At 41.0% G+C, this 19339-nt stretch overlaps 1 protein-coding gene and 1 long non-coding RNA gene across 3 annotated transcripts in view; one reads left to right on the forward strand and one right to left on the reverse strand.

The window, feature by feature from the left end:
* Positions 1 to 4834, forward strand: part of epb41l4a (erythrocyte membrane protein band 4.1 like 4A) — a 46404-nt gene extending 41570 nt beyond the window's left edge. Inside the window, exons 22-24 of the mRNA XM_076302601.1 lie at positions 3739 to 3849; positions 4073 to 4151; positions 4672 to 4834. Coding sequence (XP_076158716.1) covers positions 3739 to 3849; positions 4073 to 4151; positions 4672 to 4782 — 301 coding nt within the window. The 3' untranslated portion in view covers positions 4783 to 4834. The remainder of the gene's footprint in view (positions 1 to 3738; positions 3850 to 4072; positions 4152 to 4671) is intronic.
* Positions 4835 to 13356: 8522 nt separating this feature from the next.
* Positions 13357 to 17744, reverse strand: LOC143142308 (uncharacterized). Of its 2 annotated transcripts, none has more exons than XR_012990919.1 (4): positions 17438 to 17744; positions 15998 to 16061; positions 14474 to 14512; positions 13357 to 14294 (listed from the first exon to the last, which is right to left on the reverse strand). It is a non-coding gene; the product is annotated as an uncharacterized LOC143142308 (long non-coding RNA). The 2 variants fall into 2 exon arrangements; XR_012990918.1 differs by having other exon boundaries at positions 17434 to 17743.
* Positions 17745 to 19339: the final 1595 nt, after the last annotated feature.

Genomic DNA, 19339 nt, shown 5'->3' on the forward strand with positions numbered 1-19339 from the left:
CTCCATCTTCTACTCCATCCCCCACTCTTGAAACTTTTGTGTATGCTTGTTTGGAATGTGTGTTTGCACACATTCCGCACACAAAGTAGCCTACTGGCGCTGCAAAGGTGAATAGATTTGTTTCTGGGCCAAAAAATCTGTAACATTGTTATAAAACCTTTAAAATCTCTAAACAATCACAAGTAGGGCAGTTCATCATAGTCCATCCATTGCAACTGGACTGATGAAAGGTACACCTGTAGGCTACATTGTATTTGGGAAAAGCAGAAGGTAGCAGCATAATGTATTTATTTATTTATTATTAAACTAAAACAATCCCTGTCAGTTCCATGCAGTTTTCAACAGCTATCAAGAAGAGAGGTCATGTCATGGATTTTTGTGAATGTTTCTTCTTCTACATATGCATAGGTTTAGTCATCTAGTTCAAATTATATTCAGCTTTATTGTCAATGCACAAATTAAATACCAGTAGTCTAAAACAAAATGCCGTTTTACCCAGTGGTGCAAATAACTGACATGTCCAAAAGGGCCTTCATGAAATGCATTGCGAGACTGTTCATACACATTTTAACGGGCAAAGTTGAAGAGCTACTCTCCGTTATTGTTTGTGCAAATAATATGCTGATTCATGTTCCCTTGCATTTTGCAACCATGAGGTCCATGGTTAAGCTCAATCTTTTGACGCAATCTTTTGATTTTCACCCAGCCTAGTCCATGGTAGGCGCCCGATAGAAATATTGTTTAATTTTGCGATTGAGATATCCACGCACTGGCGCCCCCCCTGCGACGTGTTCGCTCCCCGGTTTTAGAGCTATTCTAAATGCAAAAATGCATAGACATTGCATGACAAAACCGTGACTGTTAACAAACTATAAGCTATATAAGGTAGGCCCTATGCTAGGCCTATTACACAACACAAATTGTCACCAGGCTATGCTGGCGACCCAAATAAAATATCCGTTGGAACCAATGGCTTACACCTTACAGTATCAAGCTGCCACCTCTTGGCGAAAAGTTAATAGTTTTGCATATCAGTAGTAATACATTTCACGTAGCTGTGAATCACGGAAAGGGCGAATGAAGTGGACACTTCTAAATGGAACCCAACCCACTGTACAGTAACTCAAGGTCTGTGGCTAAAGCAGCCATAATGAAAGCGTTATCATTGTTTGGATACTTCACACACACGTGTTTTTTAATCGCATAGACTACAACTACCAAGCTGGAATCAAAGCACATCGACTCCCCTCTCACACCCTAAACACGCACTTCGAACAAACAAAAAGCGCCTCAGTCTCACGGAATAGCCATAGGCAAAACTGTATCTGACCGGTGTAACGTTGGTATTAAATCATCCATCGCAAAGAATGATTTTTGTAGCACGTGCAACAAATATGTGTAGGTACAGCCCTGCCCTGAATACATCTCAACGTGCGCTCTAAAACATCTGGTTTAAATGGAGATGTAGATCATCACGGGATCATAGACAGGTTATCTTTCAGGTAGCCTAGGCCTATATATTTTCCATTAAAAAACCATCACGTAGCGAACGTGTTGTGGCTAACTCATTTAGCTCCTGTTAGTAGCCTAGGTTATGGTCATAAGCAAATGAGATGACAGTCGAAAGATACAATTAGTGCTGTTATCGATTTGCTTGGTAGCCTATAAACGCATTTATGGTTTTCTACAAATACATCAATAATCAAATTGGCCTCCATCACTCAACCATGCTAACGGTAACATTATTTTACCTACGTTCTGCTATTGATAGGATTAACGTAGCCTACCTGCAGTAAAAAACAAGCATGTCCGATAAACATTCTCAGATTTATTTCGGCTTCAAGAGGAAATGGGAATTACATTTCATGCAGAAATCATCCTACCCTTAGACGTTCTCTGCGGTAAACTACTGTAGCCTACAGTCTTGTCCTTATAGGAAGCATAGTGTCTTTCTAACCCACTTTAGATTAACTTCCAACAAAATTACGTCTCACTGCAACGATGCGCCATCTAGTGGACAAACGACTACTTATCGCCAATACTGGAAATGCAGCCATGATGATGATGATGACTATTTATTTTGGCTTTCTTTTAATCCTACTGAATTTGTAATTATGTATCAGCCGTTCTAATACCGATAGTATGTGGGTGCCTGTGTGTGTGTGTGCATGTGTATATGTGTGCACCACCATCTACAGGCCAATGAGTGTAGAGTCACTAAATGTACACATAACTTAATTTTTTAGACCCCCCCATGGATGAAATTCTACGAAACTTGGCATACCCCCAGAGAATGTCAGGTTAATCATACACATAAAATTTGGTGCAGTTCTGAACGTCTTTACTGAAGAGAGGGGCGATTAAAGCAGAATGATATTGCATTTTCATTTTTTACCGGGGGGGGTGCAAATCACAAATGAGTGATTATGGGCTAAGTTGATGTGGGCCCTTGAGACCAACATACCATAAAAATTTCTTCATCCTCGGTGCCACGGTTCAGGTAGTTATTTAGGAAAAACTGCATTTTTTGGGTTTCGGGGGGCCCAGCGCGGAGGGGGAGTGGCCCCCGGGGACCAAACGAAATTTTTCCGTAAAAGTCTAGTGGGGCTACATACCCACCAAATTTCATGTGCCCCGGTGTTTCGGTGCCCCAGGTATCGTTGACGAAAATTTCAGGAAGTAGATGACGGGAAAAAAAAAAAAAAAAAAAACTTTGACAATCCCTATATGACCGCTTCGCTAGCTTCGCTAGCGGCGGTCATAATAAATATGGGGGCATAATTAAAAAAGACCTTTCAAATAAGCAAAGTTTACTAGTTTAATAGCTCTTAAATTGTTTGGAAAATTGAAAAAAACTTTTGTCTGGAAATGTGCATATCTGAAATGTCAGGGCGGTGCAACCGCATTCATAGAACATTTCGTTTGAATTGAAGAGGGAAAAGAGTAAACGAGAGGATATTGCCTCATCAAGAGGACCCCAAGTGACCTTTACTGATGAGTGAACAGTTTGTAAATATTGATAAAACATAGCTACATTCTCTTCATAGTTGGACTTGAAGAGAAAAAAAAACTACACATAGCTCCTTTAAACAGAGTAGTTTTCAGGCAGGTTGACCCTGGTCTGTGGACTTGAGCAAATTACCTGCTGACTCTATAAACTGTTTTGAGCAACTCAAGATCTTAAAGTTGATTGATGGACATTGCATCTGATTGAGAAACATTGCAAATGATGGATCAGACATTCTATCATATTTAGTGAATCTTTTGTTGTCATTTATATTTAACAGGATGGTGAGTTCCACTGTGCTTTATTCCTAAATCACAGTGGTATCGTTGAATCTGCCCCTAGAAAACAGAAGTAGGGTGCATTTTGTCAAAAAAGTGGGACCCCGCACTTGAGATTAAACCAGTCTAGTTGATCTGCATAGTCTAAACTGGGTCATGGCTACACTTCCCCACCCTTACTTAATATTCTCTCCCAGACAAAGGTGTTCCACCACATCATTAATTATTTAGGGTGCTGCGTCTACAAAGTCCTTCCCCCTGGGCTGTATGGAAATCTGAGGTTCCACTAGATGATTCTGTTGTCATCTTTGGGGTTTCAGAGATAGAGACAGCACAGAATGGGGGCATGTTTGAGACTTGACTGTCAAAGTGATAGGCGCTCTTTTAGTGAGAGACTGATATTTTTTCTGTTTGTGTGTATGTATGTGTACGCGCATGTGTGTTCCACTGCAGAACCCAAGGTGACCCAATCAAGTTCCGCCACTCACATTCCCCAAGGAGCTACCGCCAATACCGCCGATCCCACTGCTCAGACGGGGAGCGATCGGTGCTCTCCGAGGTCAAGTGAGTCGCGCCAGGCCACTGTTCTCCCTCCAGCTAGCCGCTGATGTTGTCGTTGTAGAATTTTCTCCCTCTTGTCTGCAGCCTTCACTGTGTTCAGAATCTCTCTTCATTTGACTTTGTTTTTGTCTTCATGTTGTTGTTGTGTTTATTTTGTTTTGTTGACCCCCATCCCCCCCCCCACCACCACCACCACCACCACCACCACGCTATCTCACGCGTAAAGCTCTCGGACAGACCTTGTCCCTCCCCTTCCCGTCACTCGCACCGCCGACGTCCCAGGCTCCAGCCACACCCCCACGCAGGTCAGTTCCTCCCAAATGTCCGCCACTCCTCGCCCCTCTCAAAACCCATACAGTTAAACTGTTGAGAGATTCTGTTTGGGATTCTTTGGTTAATTTGGTTAATTTTGTTGACACAAAATTTGTACCAAAAGACAAAGAGAAACACATACTGAACCTTTAAAGCACCTGTGTATTATGTACACGGACTGAACCTTTAAAGCACCTGTGTGTTATTTACACAGAGTGAACCTTTAAAGCACCTGTGTATTATGTACACAGACTGAACCTTTAAAGCACCTGTGTGTTATTTACACAGACTGAACCTTTAAAGCACCTGTGTATTATGTACACAGACTGAACCTTTAAAGCACCTGTGTCTAATGCATTGGGCTTTTTTGTCCCAGATTGGGTATGGATTTCCCTTTGCATGTCCTTGGGTATCAGTCTCTTCCCGTATGTTTCTCCAGCTGCTGGCTTCAGACCACACTGTGAGACAGTGATGTTGATAGATGTTGTTTTTGTATTTCCCCCTGGTATCCAGAAAAAGGCCGGATCGAAGGACAACATCTCGGAAAGCACCGACCCGGAGTCTAAAAGCAGCACCAAGGGTGTGAAGGCTGTCAGCAGCCCCCGGACCAAGACAGAAACATGATGGGATTTACAGTATGTGATGATGTACGTGTACGTGAAGCGACAGTATTGTCTCTCTAGTCTACAAAGGAAAAGCCTTTGCAAGATTAGGGGGGGGGGGGGGGGGGGGTTGATAATTCGACTAAAGACATTTCAACTGTACTGACCGACCGAAGGGACATTGCAATGCACATGCCTTTGCTTCAACACTCCTCTCTGCATCCTTCTCACATCCTCTGAGAGTGCGCTGGCTCTCCTCTCAGTGCATGCTCGCTGGGGCCAGTTGAGCTGCAGTACAGCCCAGACTTAAGGGCAGCCCTGCTCACAGAGGAGGGGAAGAAGAGCTCAGGCCCTGGGCCTCCCAGCTGTTCACCCCACAGACCCTCTCCAGGGATACAGATGGGACGTGCCACAGGGATAGCAGTTCCCTCAAAAGCTTGGAGATTGCATATAGAACATTACCTTCATTAAGAGGTCGGAAATATTTCGTGTTCGTGTTTTATAGAGTGGAACCCTAAAAAATGGAAACCCAAACAGGTTTGACATTTGAACTAGGTGTGCCTGTACATACGCAAATGTAATAATCCCAGGGGACAGTAAAGTGACACTGCAAAGTGTAAAAAATGTATTACTGTATCATGGAAGACTGTCTTGAATGGGAGGACATCCCTCTTGGACTTTTGGTCAGCCCCCTTCACATCCATCACAATCCTGTGACACTACCCACAATTAATCATGTCGTTTCAACATCCTATTAGGTATTAGGGTTTGTATTGTCCCACAGTGGATTTATTTATCCATGTCCTTTGTCATACACTATTTAGTAGTTTAGACTTAATAAAAAAATCCCTGTCCTGTTCTTGTATCTTCTCAACAGTATCAGTGATCATTGTCATGTAGCTGAATTGCAGTCATCATTTGTTTTCTGTTTATTGTATTCTGACAATCAGATGACAGTACTATGTGGATCATTTGCATTTGTGTTTTCTCCCTGCTCATTGCAAGATATCATCCACTCAGATGGCATGTCAATCAAAGCTCCCTACGGTTTCACATATTTCTTTAAAAAGTCAGTGTTAAGTCCTGTTCAACTCATCTCGTATGAAGACCACTGTGAACGCTGCTTGGATATCATGTCTTCTTATCGTCAGGTATTAGTTTTATTTTTGGCTATAGGAAAACCTTGCTGCTGTATTCTTAAACAAGAATTGTTTTGCACATTAGTTAAGTAGTATTGTCTTTTTCTGCTGTCGTAATGAAAAAAGAACCTGAATCTCATTAATAAAGTCGTTTCACACTAAAAGCCTTTATGGGAGATGTTTGCTGCTCATTGTGGGAAAAGTCATGGGGTGAAATAAACTCTGTTTATCTCAAATAAAGATTAAAGAACCGAGCAAGGCAGGCTTCATTCTGCTTTTGACAAACATCAGATAAAAAGAAGTCAACAGAACTTCAAAAGACTCAACAACACTAAGTAAAAGATTGCATCACCTGCTACTATGCATTAACCTGATTCGCCAGATCAATTTCATTCCGCCTAGCTCAACTAAATTCATCTGGCGAGAGTCAGGTTAACTATGCATAGCATCAAGTTAAGACTGAATTATTCCAATAAACAGCTTTAGTATTTCATGAGTTAAATCCAACTGACTGCACTGGGAAAATACAATTCACCCCAGGAATCTTTGACCACAAAGCTAGAGCTCATGCTAATACAAACACAGGAAATGATTTAAAGGGGGGTGGGGGCATGGACATTCACTGTTGAAGGTTGCTGTGGCACCAGGGATGGGGACTTAGCATGCATTTATAGTGGTGTGGCGTTCAGCAGTCCTCTCTGCAGTCAGTAACAGTAGCTCAGTGCACTAATGAAGAGTCACCAACAGGGGGAGCAAGTCACCCGCTTTACTGGGAATGTACCTTTTGCTTAATTGTTAAATGTAGACACATCTAAAGATTGTATCTCTCAAACAGGACCCAATGCACGTACCATGAGGACCACACATCAACTCTTTAGTAACCCATGGCAGTATGTTATTTATTTATTTTTACTTCTTTCAACTCTATGTTCAGTAAGCAACTTTTAAGGACAATCATTTACTGTATTAGTTCAATATGGATTGTAGCTTTGTGTTTATTGTGAGGTCTGAACCCTTATGGTGACAAAGCAAGAAGTAGGAGGTCTTTGGCAGGCTTTTTCTTCTCCCAACGTCTCATGAGAAATATGATTTGCCTGACATTCACAAGACTGATCTGGCAAATCCCTTTCATGAGGCAAAACAGGTCGAAAATGGAAAAGAAGTCTCTTTCCATTTCTAGTTGAATTGTGATATCTTATCTGCAGTATGTGATGGCCTTTAACTAAACTGGATCACACATTTTCATTTTCATCTTTACTGAGGTGGACTTCAGTCAGGTTTACAACAGGCTAACTGCATTTTGTCCCACAAAGACAGGTTGTAATACCAGATGAATTGGGATTGTTTTGCATATTGCAAAGACATACTATACAGACAGCCTAAGTTTCTGTTTTAGTTTGATGTAAAGCACATGTTGCTCAATCACGGCTACTACCCTCAGATATGAGGTATGGCAGTTCACCAGGGGGCTGTGCCAAATGCACTCACTCACCTCGTCATAACAAAGCAAATGAAAAAAACCAGTCCAGGGTCACAAGCAAGCCAAGTATGATTTAACTCAAATCCAGTGTGTTCTAACACCTCATTTCTCTCTCCAAGGCAGTGTGGTAGACCATAGTCGTCACAGGCAGATGCTAGACACAAACCCCCAAGACACCTGTAGCTATCACAAAACGTTTTGAAGAGTGTGTTGAGATATGTTCTGACACCGGTACCCACATTTGAAGGAACGAAGGAAAGAAATGAGCAGAGGCATCTCGGGTCATGCCGTATTTCTTCAGTTCATTCAAGGTCTCAAGGTCTGCTAAGGTCTGCTGTCATCTAAACATCCTGCTGTTCCCAGAGGAGGACAACCAGCAGTTTGTCCCCATGTAAACAGGATAATGCCCCTTCTCCTTCCTGTAATGACCTTTGTATGAAACAAATGTTGGGGAGAAATGTAATTAGCCTACAACCTGTGGCTTCTTGAGATGGATAGTCCACCTGAAAGATTTTTTAGATTATACATCAATAAACTTAAACATTAATGTATTTCACCACAAACCATGATTACTAACCATGGCATGGTGTTATATGAATTATTTTTAATGGTGATGCACATCAGCAAGTAACAATCTCTGCAGAAAAAGTTTAGAAATGTTTTTCAAAACATATAACCCACTACGGATGGTATTGGTGTCTAACGTTATGTTGTGGGTTTCACAGTGCTAGTGGACTCCCAGAAGGAAGCCGACACCACATGCTCTTTTCACATGGCCAAAGTCTTGTAGATAATGGTGTCCATTGTCTCTAATCCACTGTTTTGACCTATCTATGAGTACTTTTGCAGCCAGATACTGTTAAATGCTATATATATTCTTCTATTTTTTATCTTCTACTGTCTTTATTGTTCAGTGTTTTTTATATTTATATTTTTCTGCTGTAAGTGTGTGTGTGTATGCTACTGACCTTGAATTTCCCCTTGGGGATCAATAAAGTATCTATCTATCTATCTATCTATCTATCTATCATCTATCTAGTGTAATGAAAAAGGATTCAGAATTGATGTTGAGCTCTATTTCCTCACAGACAGGTGATAGCATACTCACATATAGCCTGCCAACAGGTATTTCAATGTTTGCTTCTCATGTCACATTCTCATATCATTCATTTAAGAGATGACAGTTTCTTCCTACCACAAGGAGATGTTTCTTAATTTCTTCATGACTGAGTCTGGTCACGTACTGTCTTTGAAAATGTGGGTTACCTCAAATTCTATGCATTTCTCAAGTGAATGTAATAGGGGGGCAGCCGTGGCCTACTGGTTAGTGCCCCAGATTTGTAACCAGAGGGTTGCTGGTTTGAACCCTGACTAGTAGGCCCGACTGAAGTGCTCTTGAGCAAGGCACCTAACCCCTCACTGCTCCCCAAGCGCCGCTGTTGTTGCGGGCAGCTCACTGCGCCGGGATCAGTGTGTGTGCTTCACTTATTCACGGATTAGGATAAATGCAGTGACCAAGAGTATATGTACTTATATACTTATAAATAACAAATGGCTTCTCATATTATACCCCAAAACCTCAACAATATGAACCTACTCCAAAAGAAGGCTGCAAAAGGGAAGACATTTTTATATATATATTCATGATAATTGTTCATGTATCGAAAGGAAATATTGTGTGTTCTGCAGCATGAGCTCAAACCAAATATTATTTCCTCCCAAGATCTAGACCGCAGACATTCACAAATTTCAGCCATCATCTGAGGTTATAAGCCTGTGTTCGGTGCCATTCCAGAAGTTTCCCCTTGGTTGGGTTTGCCATGTGATTGTAGCAGCCATTCAGACTTATTATCAAAGACTTCATTTGAGCAGAACTGCAGAACTAGGGGCCAGTAACTTTCCACAGAGCTCTGGAATCTCTGCTGCCAGACCCCAGACTCATCTACAGGCTCAGTGGGACCGTGGTAATTGATGGGGTAAATTCTTATGCTGAATCACTGACTCATTCTGTTTTCAACAGTCATTTGCGCATTAGGATCATTGTAGGACATCCATTAAGTGACCGTTTTCACCTTAAACACTGACATGACAAGCCAACCAAAACTCAGCCCTTCCTTCTTCTTTTGGAAATGAATCTGCAATCTGCAACTTTGTGGGAGAAATGTGCTGAGGATTCAGATTCAACCACAAGTGATTTAAATCAAATAGTTTTGTTTATAGGGGAATAATTGTTTCATTGTGAAATGTTTGCTTCTGAATATTCCTAAGAAGGTTGTGTAATGTTTAGGTATGTGTAAGGTAACTTTACTAAATTTAGACTTGTGATTAGCGATGACATGAGACAGGAAGCCACATACATTCTTTCAGATCCTTAATTGATGTTTATGACTTTATAGTAATTAATTAATTATTAACTATGTCTATGAATTTATTGATTTTCTTAGTTGTTTTCTGAGTTCTCTGAATGCCGTAAAATACTGACCACTTGACACTTGAGAGTTTAAGTAGAGGTGATAAAAAGCACCCACTGTTTCACCCATTAGCCAATTCTGCAACTGAGAGAAAAGACAAGGTCAAAGCATAGCCTCAAAATGCAATTGGCATCCATTGAAAAAGTATGTGAAAAAATGCAGTAAAACAGCTGCTTTAAACAAGATAAAACATCTCAAGTCCTAAAAAGAGAAATATAAATTTAGCATAATACAAATTTGAGGAATGAGACACACTTATCACATTAGATGTGAGAGTTTCGAATGTCAAAGACAGAATCTTAAGGTTGGAAGGGTAACTGATATCGCAATGACACTGCAAAACTTACATCCTCTGAAATGGCAAACCAGATCTACCAAGAAGGCTAACACTGTGCCTTAAACTATAGCCTCAAAGCCTAATGGCCTATTTGGCAAGTCTGAACCATGGTGTTCATGTCTGGGACAGGAAATGGCTGTGCTACATACAGTTGTGTTCTTCAAAAGGCAGTCAGTAAGAACTGCTGTAAACTGCACCATGGACTCTGCTCTGGAGGCAATGAGGCATCGATTAAGCAAATAAATATGAAGTTACTCTCCACCAAGCAAACACTGAGTTTCCGCTCTCCTTCTACAACCCCATCAGAAAAAGTTGGGACTTTGTGTAAAATGCAAATAAAAACAGAATGTAATCATATGCAAGTCTTGTAAACCCCATATGTAGCAGCAAAACGGACATAGACAACATATCAAATGTTGAAAATTAAGATTTTGACTATTTCATGGAAAATATATGATCATTTTGAATTTCATGTCAGCAACATGTTTCAAAAAAGTTGTGACAGGGAATGTTTACCACTGAGATGCTGCTTCACCTCAAAATTCTGTAAATGAAGAACTGAGAAGACCAGTTGCTAGAGTTTTGAGAATTAAGTGTTGTCCCATTCCTGCCCGCTCAACAGTATGAGGTAATCATGTTTTTCATTCCATGATGCACCTAATTTGACAGGTCTGGACTGCAGAGAGGCCATTTTAGCACCTGGACTCTTTCTTGATGGAGAAATACTGTTTATAGTGCAGAATTCATTTTGGGATTGTTTTCCTGAAATATTCAAGGGTCTTCCCTAGATAAAAGCATTGCCTGGATGGCAGTATAATGTTGCTCAAAACCTGTATCATTCCAAATTGATAACCTTGCAAAATGTGCTGTAGGCACTAATGCACCTCCAAACCGTCATAGATGTTGGGTTTCGAATTGAGGACCAATACAAGGAAGAAAGGTTGGATGCTTGAATAGGCCCTCTCCCCAGATGAGTCCATGATTTCCAAAAAGAACAGCAAATTTTGATTAGCTTAACCACAGGACCTTTCTGGTACCTCAGTCTATTGTAAACATGAATAAAGATGAAGATTTTAAAGATGAATACCCCTACATCTTTACTTTTAAGAGACTCTGCCTCTCTGGGATGCTCCTTCCTCCTTTTGTTTTCTTTATCATTGCACAACTTTTCCAGCATTTTGTCACCCCCGTCCCAACTTCTTTTTTGAAATGTGTTGCTGGTATCAAATTCAAAATGAACATATATTTTCCATGAAACTCAAATTTGTTGTTTCAACATTTTTTATATATTGTATGTGTCCTTTTGGTAACTTAATATGAGTCAACAAGATTTGCATTTTATTACATAATTTTCTCATTCACATTTTACACAATGGGCTAATATACACAGATGTATATACAGAATAATGTTGTGATGTGTGGTACTTAGGGGAAGTGAAGTGTAAGGGGTAAAAAAAAAGCACATAAACAATGACTGATTTTTCAAAGCTTTATTTAACTACAGCTAAATTCGCAAAAAATACATGGAATACTATCAGTGCATCATTATTAAGATATTGTAACTATAAGCTGGCTTTGTGTGTTTTTCTTTTTTCCATTAGGTTTTTAAACCAATCGTACACATTCAATAATACAGAATATCTCATACTGTTGCAGACCCTGCCTATACTAGTCACTTGCTATATACAAGACAGCTGGCATACCTAGTCTATGAGGAAGAATATTTGAAAAAGTACTGAAGAAAAAAACAAAACAGCACAGAACATGCAAGTGGACAGAATATTAAAGTCAAGGAAAGACTACAGTAAGCTAGGAGGGCCCCCCATTCTAATGTAATACTGGAAGACAAAGAAACTAACGTGGGCTTTCAAGTTGGTCTTCATATTGAGACAGTTAAAAGTATGAATAGCCAGGAAGCAAAGACAAAACTGCAAATACTGAATAACAATACTCTGTTAACCTCACTAGCCAAAATAATTCATAGAAAGCTTTTTGGTTCATATTTTATCAAAGAAATTTATTTTAACATTACTTTACAAAATAGGTAAGTCATTATGAAGATTGTTCAGCTTCTTTATGCTACATATTTGGAAAAATGCATTTCTAAAAAAAATTATGTGCATCACAATTTCAGTTTGACTGTCTGACCAGTTGACTTCTCAGATACAGGTCATCCATCGCCTGCTGGTTAAGATGCAGCAACTAACATCCTGAACCCCAAACGAGTGTCATCTGACAAAGGTGCATGGATTTTTCAAAGGGACTGTGGGTAAAATGGTCCACCATTTTGTACTCTCCCTCAGCCCCATAACATTATAGCCTCTAAACTATGCAAAGCAATGGAAGAAGCAAAAAGCTCATCTAAAGCTGTGTTGAGTTTCCTTTAACTGACTGACTGATTAATTGATTAATGGAAGCAGTCTTAATATGCAATGTGCAAATCTCAGGGTGGTGTACTCAAGACAGTACTGCGCCACAAAATATACTTTTCTTAATATAGTTTATGTGACTCTCCATGTGCCACATAAAAGGGAGAATTACATTTCCTAAAAGTGACATGTGCTGGGAACTAGCCTATAACTATCATATCCAAGTCTAATCTGTGCTGAGGGGCAAAACAGCTCTTTCAAAGGATTGCAGTTTTGTGATTGCTCCCACCCTCCACAAGTGATTGGATCTCCACCTTCTGAAAATATATCACCTCTGCCTATTTTTTTGTTTGTTTGTTTCACCCATTAATCCAATGAGAAAGCCGCACAGAAAAAAACGACAGAAAAAAACCCAAAACAAAACCAGTCAATCCAGACCAAGTTACAACAACCAGACCACGAAGAACCAACACCTTCTCAGAACATGAAAATATAAAACGAAACCCATCAGAGCTACCTTACCAAGGAGCAGATTAAAGTCCAAAATAGCACCATTCATCAGTGTCTCAAATCCGTGGCAGCATCTCAATCACTTACCACAAGGAAACAATGCATTTCTACAGCTACCTCTATATCACAACGCACATGATTATAGATATCTTTTTTTATACTAGCAAAGCGAAACATAACCAAATAAAAAATAAAATAACATGAAATAAAAATAAAAAGCAATTCTAATAACAAAACAAAATGAACACACCATGATCTCCGAAAGCACTTAAGAGTGCGAATAGTGTTAAGAGTGTGAATAGTGACGTCAAATCGCCTGTAGTGTCCCTATGAGGTTAAACATATACCTTTAGTGTACGACTCAGAAAAGCTGGTTGTCGGCACACATGGAATGTGTGCCTGTAGACTGTAGAGTGTTTTGTTCTCTGTAGGATTTGTGAGGTTTTTGCCATCTCTTTCATAAACAGGTGCACATGTTTTTGACTGGCATACAACTTACACAATTAACGCAGACCCTTTTGTGACCCTAATCAAAGTTTTTGTGAACAAGCATATAAACCAGGGGGATGAATTAACAAATACAAGATCTGTTGGGCTTGAATACGCCTTAAAATTAGGTGTTGGACAAATGCTGATAGTTCCTGGGGTTACGAACAGAACAATATGTACGGTGGATGTGGCGAATGAAACAAGCAGTGCAAAGTGTATTGAGTGGACAAGTGGAAGACATGCTGCTGCAAGCGCTGTCGGCCACACTGGGCACCCTGTGGGGCTTGTAAACACAGACGCATGGGCTTATAGGTCAGCTCCAGCCTTCTCCTCAGCTCTGCCTCAGGTTGCTTTGTGTCTTTTTTTGGCGTCTCCCCCCCCCCCCGCCCACCCCCAAGAAGGTTAAAATATCATCAAGGCTTAGAGTCCCAAGTATTCCTATCAAATTAATGAAATAAAAACCCGACAGAGATGGGAACCACGTCCCACGCTCATGGTAAAGCTTGACCTCATACCATCAGTCAGCCAAAAACAAACTAACAAGAAAACAAAGACACACAAAAAAACGCCTAAGGAAATTAAAAAGTTACAAGATGGGGGTAAATACTCCCCTGTAGGTGTTTTTTTCATGATCTTAAAAAAAAAAAAACATATCTATCCAACATCAGGTGAAAGGAATGTTAAGTTTTCATCGCTGCTCTCCTCCATTGCAGAAGACAACGGGGCTCCGATGTTGCCACTGCCAAAGCAGAACAGAATAGAAACAGCATAAAACAAAATGGTAGTCATATTTTTTATTCAGTCATTCATCACTACAAGTATATCACCACCACAGCTGCTGTCTAGAACAGTAGCCTATTTTCATGGTTTTTCTAAATTAAGCCACTAAACTGTCACTCTACTGTTTACTCCACTTACCCCAGGGAGCGTCCCATTACTCAAGTTAGATGCTGCTTCCTGAAAGACAAGCCAAAACAGTATTACTAGAGGTCACAATCATGTCTGAATTGCAAGTCTTAAAAGTCTTACTTAATAAACTCTGCAACTCAATTTCAGTTGCATCACTTCAACACACTCTTAAAGGCACACATCACACATACACTCTGCTTTGGTGAACCAGTGTGGAATTTGTACTTGCTCATAGGACTTAATCTGACCAATGAGGTAGCAGTGGGCTTGACTTGATGCGAGATGCGTGTTTTATGAATGAACATCAAGGAGAGCTTCTGTCGAAGCGGAGAAGCCCATGGCTTCTCTAACAGTGATGGTGGTATCCTTGGAGGACTGCACTATCTACTGAGTAGTTCATTGTCTTCAAGGTGGGAAACTGTCTGTGTTAGGAGACCTTCCAATAGCTATATGACTCTCAACCACACAAGCCTTAAAATTCTGAAATTCTTGTCTGGAACGTTTGCCCACCGACAAAGCACACAGACACAAAAGCAAATCAGACTAAAGCAACTCCCCCCCCCCCCCCACACACACACACACAAAAGCAAGTCAGACTACTCCACACGCACACACAGACACAGAAGCACACATAGAATGTAGACTATGTTCTGGATAGCCAAACCAGTGCGCATGACAGCCGCAGAGTGGCTGGCCACCTGCTCCGGTCTGATCCCGCCTCTCATTGCAGCTCAGCGCGGCTTCTCCCTCCTGCTCCAGTCAAACCAGGTCACGTCTCCCAGTCACACACACACACACACACACACACACACACACACACACACACACACACACACACACACACACACACACACACACACACACACACACACACACACACACACACACACACACACACACACACACACACACACACACACACTCGCTTTCCCCTTCGCTCTACTCTGCTCTGCTCCCCTCCCCATCCCTGCCACCGAGTGCAGCTGAACCCAATGAACCCTCCTCTGCCTGCAGAGCGCGCGCGCACACACACCCCTCTTGACTCAGCTCCAACAACAGAATGCCTAAATACACCAGTGCGCGCGCACACGCACACACACACACACACACACACACACACACACACACACACAGGATGCCCCATCTCACACAGGAAGGCAGACATTAGGATATCCATAGAGGTCTTGGTGGATTGCACAACACCAAGCTAGCTAAGACCAGAAGGAAGCATGCTTAAAGGTTTGAGAAGAGAAAGCCTAACTACTAGCATTAACAAATGTACAGGCAACCAGGGAACTGTCACTACATGAATAGCAGCCAAGAATTGTATGCACGATTACAATACATAAATATAGGAAATACTATCTGCAAAGTCTGGTATTGTCCTAAGTTGACCCACTGGCTTTCACAAGCAAAATAATACTTGCTTTCATAGAACCATCAAATACTTAGACCGCATAAATATTAATACCTTCAACGACGTGCTATTGCACTGAAATCAGAAATGAGTCGCTCTGAGCTACAGAACCTTACCGGAATCCTCCATTAACAGCTCCACTGCAGACCAGGCGCGCCAGAGAGGAGGGAGGGGGGAATACTGAAAGACAATGCATACCAGCATTTTGACACCCAGCATCGGTTAACAGTTATATGTTTTTATGTATCTTTATTTAACTTATATGCAAGCTTGACAGCATGCTGAATTGTCCAGCTCGTTAGAAAACAAAAGCCATACCCTGATTCTACAGGGTATGCATGACTTCATCGGTCTCGTCGTCTAATTTTAGTACTCTAGCTACATCTAGCCGGTCTTAAACTGTGCTTACAGTACAGTCTCAGCATTCATTTTCAATGAAAATAATGTCCCTACCTAGTAAAACGATGCGCTAACAACTAAAAATCTTGGAATAAGTTTGCTTCTGCTGACTAACCGTTAAGGACAAAAATGCTCTGCCTAGATGTCACCCTTGTGAGCTATTCTGGGGGAGTAACGTTAACGGAAAGCATACCAACACCTCTTATATTCAGTCATTTTGTTATCGTAACGTTAGCCAGTTCTGCAAATCAACTGATGACATGAGGCAGCTCACACGGACAGTAATAAGCATGTATTGCAGCCATTAACCCTTATCGAGGGAAACCAAGCTAGTAGTCTAGTTTGGTGATAGCAGGGGAGTACTGGAGAGCTCTGAAACAGCCAATATCTAACGATGATTAATTCACATTTTTTGTTATTATGATAACCCTGACATTCAAGCGGAATAGCAACCACCTTCACACTAGTTTTTATCATAATAAAATATGTGTTACATTTAAATTGTTTCTGTTATTGTACATTGCACGTATGACTACAAAACACAATGCTCCCAGATCTGTTCCATTTGCCAAATTTGGTCGTATCGCCACGACTTTCCGGTTGGATTTTACCACAACTGAAGAACAAAGCCGCACACTTTTCTCAAACTAGCAGCTGTAGCTATATAGTAATTCCTTAGTAATTACAGTCGTGCGTTGATATAATACATTTTAGACAAGATACTCTTTGTAAATATCTTGTCAAATACGGGCACTGCGTCCAATTAGCCCCCCTTTCGGCAGCTGGAGGACTCAAACCTTATGGCTCAAACCATTCCATGCTAAGGTTAGCTAGCAAACGTTACACTTGGAAATATGTAGGAGGACTTGCGTTAGGTAACTGACAGCGACCCAGATAACGAACGGTCTTCTGCGCTAATGGTTTGATTCTTGGTCGAAGTATACAATATGCTGTTCTACTGTTAAACATGTCTGCTGAAGAATTTCGTTATCATCGACCTCATACTCAAAATTGCCAAGCATAAGCATTAGCTAGCCTGCTAGCTATTGGAGTTCAGATGACTCTTCTTGCAAGGTGATATTTCGCCAACTAACCAAGTCGTGCCAATGCAATGGTCTAACTTACTAACATTAATGCAGTCAGTGTTACTTACACACCCCTTCATTGTCGTCCAGTTCTTACTCAGAATTGCTGTTGCACAGCAATATCATGCAAGAAGCAGGTCATTCAGTTGAATTAGTTAGCCAAGCTACCGTGCTGAAAAGAATTAGCACGGCCTCACTGGGCACTGCGGCCCCGTAGAAGGCGACGTTGAGTCACCTACCAAACGTTAAACTTGGTAGTTAGTTACACTCTACGCTGAGCCATTCTAACCACTATTGGGCCGGGGCCAAGCCCCCCATTCCAGCCGCAGCAATGCAACCGCCAGCCAGACTGCTTACTCGACAGTCCAAGCAATCTATTGAAGTCCTACTCTGTCTGGAGGCCAGAGAAGCGCCAATCAGAGCGAAAGTAGTCTAAGCAACCGCCTATAGAAATCGAGTTCCGCCTTGAACGTAATTTTAGTGGCCTGATGAAACTAAAACCATCACTGATTGGCCAGTAGTTCACCTAACCAAAGCTCAGTAATTCCAACATTGTAACTTTAGAGTGACAACAAATGTGCTTTTTCGCCTGATTTGGAAATTTGATTGGTTTGCAGTCAGCATCATTGTAGCCTACTGATTAAAATTCAGGGAAATCCAATGGTCCTGTAGTAAAGAGAAAGTGTAGCTTCGACCTCAAGTCTGCAGTTTAATCATCAGAGCCAGGCTCACTGATATGTCAGGGCAGCTATAGGCCTAGATGTTGTCCATTCTGACACATGCACTGTCACATGGTCCTGCCATATAAACATTGTGACTCGTGTTTCAGGTTTCCAGGTTCTAAAGTTATGTGGTCAGAATGTATGCTGTTGACTGACCTGTAAATCTCATCGATATTTATACTTGTTTGGGGACAGTCAAAAGAAATTGATCAGAGGATCTGAGGGATCTTGTTGAGGTATACCTTTGTAACAGTTTTGAGAGCTATTTCACCTTTAAAGATTTCTTGGTTAACAGTGAGATCTTGAAGTTAATCCTACAGGGAACAGGGAGGCTAGAATAGGGGGGACGTGTTCTGGTAGGCTACCATTAAAAGACGAGCTGCAGCAAGTTGAACCAAAGAGGCCTGGGACACAAACAAAGAGAGTTACGGTAGTCTGGGTGTAAATGCACGGATTACTCTTTCAAAGTCAACAAAGGATAGAAATGGTTTGACTTTAGATAAAGGACCCAAGGAGCATAAATCCATACAAGGAGCATTAGGTTCCACTAGATCCTATTAGGACTTTAGTCATAGAATTTAAAAACATTTGGACTATCCAGGCTTTGATGACCTCCAGACAGTCTAAAAGTGATTTTAAGGCATTAATATCTTGCTGTTTTAGAGGTAGGTAAATAGGTATCATCTGCATAGCAATTGGAATAAATAACTTATTTTCTAAGGATGGAAGCTATTGGGAGCATGTATAGAGCAAATAGGCAAAAGAGAGCCCTGGAAGACCTCAAGGCATTATGAGGAGGAAACAAAGGCTGACAGAAAGCTTCTATCAGACAAGTACGGCCTAAACCACTCCAGAGCCATACCTTTACCAACACAATGCTCCTAATGCTCAAAGTGAGAGAGGAGGACTTGCTGCCTGCGTCAAAAGTGGCTGTGGGAAAATAATTATTGATTCATCAGTAGCTATTAAAATATCATTAAAAACTCTTAAAAGTGCTGTTTGTGAAGGCTTTAAAACTGGACTGAAACACCTCAAAAATGCTATGTGTGCATTCTAAAAAAGGCTGCAGTTGAGTACAACTTTTTCCAATACTTTTAAAAAGGATGGGAGTTTTAGGTGTATGGACTAAAATGTCCTTTAGGCTTTTTACTCAGAGGTCGCACTTGCTTAGCTGGTATGCTATACCTGAAGCAATACCACTATTTATGGCTTGGGATATAAGGTCCAGAAGAACCAAAACATGTCTTTACAC

Source organism: Alosa pseudoharengus, unplaced genomic scaffold (assembly GCF_046254945.1).
Source record: "Alosa pseudoharengus isolate Yale_2024_CS ecotype anadromous, Long Island Sound unplaced genomic scaffold, YU_APseudo_1.1 YU_APseudo_1.1_scf_24, whole genome shotgun sequence".
Lineage (NCBI taxonomy): Eukaryota > Metazoa > Chordata > Actinopteri > Clupeiformes > Clupeidae > Alosa > Alosa pseudoharengus.